The sequence below is a fragment of the Poecilia reticulata genome, linkage group LG7 (genome assembly GCF_000633615.1).
Source record: "Poecilia reticulata strain Guanapo linkage group LG7, Guppy_female_1.0+MT, whole genome shotgun sequence".
NCBI lineage: Eukaryota > Metazoa > Chordata > Actinopteri > Cyprinodontiformes > Poeciliidae > Poecilia > Poecilia reticulata.
In genome coordinates, this window is record NC_024337.1 from 13,369,927 (window position 1) to 13,375,926 (window position 6,000).

At 40.6% G+C, this 6,000-nt stretch overlaps 1 protein-coding gene across 1 annotated transcript in view; it reads left to right on the top strand.

The window, feature by feature from the left end:
• spryd3 (SPRY domain containing 3) overlaps positions 1 to 6,000 on the top strand; it is a 52,795-nt gene that overhangs the window by 27,764 nt on the left and 19,031 nt on the right. The window contains exon 8 of the mRNA XM_008414629.2: positions 641 to 698. Coding sequence (XP_008412851.1) covers positions 641 to 698 — 58 coding nt within the window. The remainder of the gene's footprint in view (positions 1 to 640; positions 699 to 6,000) is intronic.

Genomic DNA, 6,000 nt, shown 5'->3' on the forward strand with positions numbered 1-6,000 from the left:
ATTTCATATTTCAGCATCAAGGCAGTTAAAGTTGCTTCACATCATAAAAACATCCTACAATCATAATTTATGAGACAAGCAATAAACATTACATTTTGTAAAATGTAGTCATCCAAATCACCTAGGAGATATATATGAAATGTATTTATCAGTGTTTCAGTTGTTGTGAATCAAATTCAACTCTAAACAGGTAGGTTTTTAGTCTTGTTTTAAAGGAAGTCGGCGTTTCGGGTGTTTTTCAGTTTACTGGGAGTTAATCCAGATTAGTGGAGCTTAAAAACTGAAAGCTACTTCTCCACGTTTGGTTCTGTAAACAGACCAAGAAGACCTGAGAGATCTGGAAAGCAGATGCAACCCTGGGGACATTAGTCCTTTAATCCTGGAAATGATCTTCAAGTGATAGAAGGCTGACTTTTTAACTGTCTTTATGTGGCTCTGAATGTTCAGAGTCCATCAGGCCTAGTTTCAAACCCATAATCCCTTTTTCTACCAGACTATCAGTAGATTACAGAAAAAGCAGGCATCAGATGCATTGATACAAGGGTGGTTTGAAATGATGAAGGAGCCAAATGACTGGCGCTCTCATCTCTTCTGAGGGTACAGAACCCTATAGTGACCATTTCTTTCGTTTTTCATTCAGGATTATCCCAAGAACAGACACCCTGGGTGGAGCCGAGGGTCCGTCGCCTATCATGCAGGTGAGACTTTCTCATGATTTCTTTCCAGCTTGAGGAATTTCCTTCTTAAGAGAAATGAATGAATCAGACTTACTTTAAACGTCTGAGGATGCTGGTAGATTTTGTTGCTTCCACAATTAATAAATTGGGACAAACCTATGACTTTTAAATCACAAGCTACTAACAAACACAAAGTGATAATCTTTTCCAAGCTTTCTGGTTTACTTTTACATTGATAGTGAATAGAATTGGATCGACTCATTGACACCTAAGTGCACTCAAATCTAGTTTAATCGGCCGATTTCCATGAAAAAGTGTATGATCGGTGATCGCCGATCCCGGTTTCTTGTCGCTGATCACACAAACCGATCACCTGCATCTCATTTCGCAGCCTGCCTGTGCAGCTGGTCTCCTCTTTCCTTCACTCTGCGCAAACGCGCAGCAACAAATCCTAAGCGATGTGGAACTATAACGCACCGAGTGAATGGGGACGTTTGCGTGTTGCGGCGGAAAATTTAAGCACGTGGGGTGAAGCAGGCCAAAATGCATCAACACAACGAAGCTAATACGACATAAAAACAATGCCATACTTGACGGAGTTTGGCTACATCGAGGCTCACTACAGTAAAAAAGACATATGGAGGATCAGATAGCAGGTAAAGCAGCGCACTGCTACAAGCACTCACCCGGATTAGCACGACAGTCAGAAAGCTAAACAAATAACTCGCAAAAAGCTGCGATGTAAGACGCTGGTTCTGCTCTCGCTGTTGAACCGCTGCTACGCTACAGGCAGTAATATTTCACAGACGGAGCGCCGCTTCTGCTCCACCTGGTAGTGACTCTCACACCGAACCTCTAGTTAAAGCTGCAGCTTCTAACCTAAAAAATACATTTTACATACGTATTAAAACTTTTGCTGTCCTAACATGAGACAGATAATCTCTGAAAAAATAATCGATCTCCTCTCTGCTCTGCATAATTACTCAGCTCAGTCAGAAACAGCCAATCAGAACTAGCAGTAATCAGCTAGCCGCCATGCTAACAGGAAGTTTTCATTCAGTAACTCAGGATTGTTTATTGTAATGGAACCTGTATTTGCTGTTGAATGTTAAGTTTTATACTTAACATTATTTTGACTCTTTGCATTATTTATCCTCTTCAGAGCCTCCATATGTTTTCGGTCTGTTAAAGATAGTATTACCAATAGCAGTACAATTTGCAGAATGCCTGTTTTGTTTTTTTCTTGGAAAAAGTTATTAAAAACATGTTTTTGTTTAAATTAAGGTGAATTCATGGTTCCTTTTTCCACATAATGTAACCGGTAGTGTTTATGATAAAAAAAAAAAAAAAAAAAGAATTATGTGATCGGTATCGGTGATCAGCCCTCATGGGTGATCGGAATCGGCAGGAAAAAACCTGATCGGCACATCTCTACTACCCAGGCTACTTCAATATGTGATATGTCTGATCTTTTCAAATATGAAAAGAATGGCCAGGATTCATCCGATCACAATAGACATCACTATTCTGCCCCCTGATACGCGCAAGCGGGAAGAAAAACAGCCATGGCGGACCATAATGAGGACTAAGTTGTTAATGTGCTGGTTCTGGTTGGACAACAAGATGCGCTCCTTCATTAGCATCCACATTTACTTCTGCAATTCTGAGCATTTCTTCTTCTTCTTTTTTTACGGTGGTTAGTAAAACTCTGAGTTCTCTAAGTGTGACTTTATTGCGCCCTCTACTGCGCATGTGAGGCCCTTTTAGCTCGTTTGCAGTTCACACAGGAAATCGCAAACAAGTCGCAAATATTTTGAAGTGTGAACGACCACACAAAAAAAGTTATTTCACTAAAAAATTGGAATTGAGCTTTAAAGCCTGCAGTGTGAACGTAGCCAAAAAGTTAGCACACAAACGCTTTAGATGGAATCCTATCACTGAACAACTTCACAGGAATGTTGAGGTCTCTAACACAAACAGCTGGAGAGAAAAAAGAAAAGATATTGTCAGGTTGAGATGATGATCATATCTGGGAAAGCTTGGAGTAAATAAAACCCATCGTGAGTCATCTGTATTGTCAGAGTTTGTTCTCGTTTCCTGCAGATCTCTGAAGATTATCTCTGTAGGGATCTGAATAAAACATCCACAGCTTCCCATCCCAGGCTTCAGCACCCTTCACTATCTGAGCTGTGAGATTAGCTGCCCTGATAAGGAGGCACCTCATAGGTGGCTGTTATTATTCTGAACAAGATACTCTTCGTATCCTTTATCTCACAATCAGAGGAGGGTAGAAAACCCAAAAATTATACTCAAGTAAGAGAATTACTACTTCATCATATTTGTAGTCAAGTAAAAGTAAAAAGTATCCATCCAAGATAATCTAAAAAGTATTTAAGTAAAGAATTTACTGTTAAACTATCAATTATTTAACATTTAGAAATTACATAATCAGATGGACAAAATATAGTTAAGTGGAAACTTTGGTATTTTAAGGATGAAAATGACAATAATTCATACAAGTAGCAAAAAAATAATAAAATCAGGCAAAATATTTTTTTTCCAAATCAGAAACTGAAACTGCAGGTGTGTGTCTGACTCTGGTGAACTTTTGGTTCAAATAAGTTTGTTTTTCATTCAGTGCGTAGAGAATACAGAAATTTTATTCAAGTAAGAGTAGAAATATTTTATGATAAAATCACTCATGTACTTTTATTACAGCGTAAACTCCTCAAATAAATGTAACTGAGTAAATGTAACTAGTTACTGCCCAACTCTGCTCATAATGCGTTGCCACATCATGTTAGTCCTTCTCTGTCCAGAGCTTTTAGGAGACACCTGGACTTTATCTCTGTTGATCTGTCTCGCTGTAAATTTTTGTTGCTTCCATCCATCCATCCATCCATCCATCCATCCATCCATCCATCCATCCATCCATCCATCCATCCATCCATCCATCCATCCATCCATCCATCCNATCCATCCATCCATCCATCCATCCATCCATTTTCTTCCGCTTATCCAGGGCCGGGTCGCGGGGGCAGCAGCTTCAGAAGGGAGGCCCAGACTTCCCTCTCCCCAGCCACTTCTTCCAGCTCCTTTTTGTTGCTTCTACTCTAAAAATGGCATAAAAGTCACTTTCTGTTTGCTGGTTTTTGCCACGTTATTTTTGGAGGGCGCATCTGTTGTCCGGATCAGCAATCAAGGAACATTTTCCCGTCCACTCTGCGCATTCCCGGCATGCTTTTAGTTCAAGTTTATGGTCTTAAATCCGCCATATCCCACTGCAGATTGCAGTTATGGTTCCGGATGCATTAGTAGTAATAACAGTTGATGCTGGACGTCCTGCCGGAGTCTGCGGATGATGCCTTCGTGCCGAGTGACAGACAGGACCAGTCATTTAGAGGCTGACCGTGCCAGTGCCAGAGCTGCAGCACTGCGGTCCGTCTGGCTTGGCCGCTGCTTGCTGGACGCCACAGATATGCGCACGCCCCTGCAGAGCCGCCATTAATCTTATTTGTTAGTGACTGAAAATGATCCGTGTGGTTTTCCATGCCGTGTGTAAGAGGTTTGTCTTCCCATGCTCGGGATACGGTGAGAGCTTCGGTCCGGCGGCTCCTTCCTCTCCTCTCTGCTTACAGCCCAGCAACCTCAGGAATCGCATGTGGACATTATTTGGCAGGGGGGGTGACAAATACCTAATGCAAAAACAGCTTTATACGCACCGCAGAGCGCCCTATCACCACAGCATGCTTCAATAAGAGATTATTAAAACTTTAATTCCCTTATTTTCTGTCTGCTGTTGCTAAAAAACACATGTGTTTGTGTTTCACTCACAAAATCTCACCAAGTATATTGGGTCTAGTCTCTAAAATAACTTAGTACACTTAAAAACAGACAAAACTAACTTATAAGTGACTTTTCAGTAAGATACAGGAGCTTGTTTTAAGATATTTTTTTGACTTGTTACATTTTTCCCATTTTATAAGTGAAATAATCAGCCAGTGAAACTTTTGACTGATTTAAGCGCACACCACAAATTATAGCTCACTTAAATATACATGCACAAAGAAAAAATCTTACTAAAACTTTGTCTAAGAGAATGATCTTAAGCGTGTATATCTATTAAGCAAATAATTTGTGGTGTGTGCATTTAATCTCAACCATTTGTTGCAAAAACAAAAGTATATTTTGTTTTTTTGCACAAAAATGACACTAACTTGCAAGTTAGTTTTCAGTAGGAGCTATTATAAGACAATAATTCCTTAATATTGATGAAAAGTACAAGTTATAAGTGAAATAATCTCCCAGTGGCACCAGACATTTTATAGCTAGAACTTTTTCATCAATATTAAAGAATTATTGACCTAAACAAGCTACTATTTCTTGTTTAAAAGTTACTTTTAAGATGGTTTGTTGTAATTTCAAGAGTACTAAGACATTTGTACTAGGAACTAAACCAAGTGTTTTATAAAACGGTGTTTTTGTAGTGCTTTTTATTCGTAGCAGATGCTGGGGTTCATATTGATAGCAATAAAAATTTAAATTGCAAGGGCTCTTTACTTGGACTCAATGTAATGCTATTATGACATCCACACAGCATTAAAATGTGGCCCAAATCCATTTCGTTTCCCCTGATTTTGTTATTTTCACTACAACATTTCCACTTAAATTTATATTTTGGTCCATCTGATGATTTTTGGTACTCTGCCCAGCTCTGCCTGGTGCAGGTTAGCGGGTCATGGGGCCGTTAACCTTTTGAAAACCTCTCATCTTTGACTCGCTCTGCTGTGACTCAACGCCCGCAGCTGAAGGTTTGTCCCTCCCGACCGCCGTCGCCCCCATGCAGCCGCAGATAAAGTGCTCAGTCTAACCTGAGTGCTCTCCATCAGCGACATGCTCTAATCTGACCTACGTCTCCAAAAACAGCTGTCCAATAGCAACATGTTATCTAAGAAGAACGATGCCTTCTTACCTATCAGGGCTCAGGGGTTCGGATAACATAGTTCTATAAGAATTAAAGGGGGCACTTTATCTAAATTGATCCCCATCCTTCATAGAAGTTGATGTCATGAAAACTTATTCACCTCAGTGGAAACGACATGGACAGCGGTACAGTGGGCGCTGTACCGGTCCGTCGTGGTGAAGAGAGAGCTGAGCCAAAAAGCGAAGCTCTCGATTTACCGGTCGAGCTACGTTCCCACCCTCATCTATGGTCATGAGCTTTGGGTCATGACCGAAAGAACGAGATCACGGATACAAGCGGCCGAAATGGGTTTCCTCCGCAGGGTGGCTGGGCTCTCCCTTAGAGAGAGAAGCTCGGTCA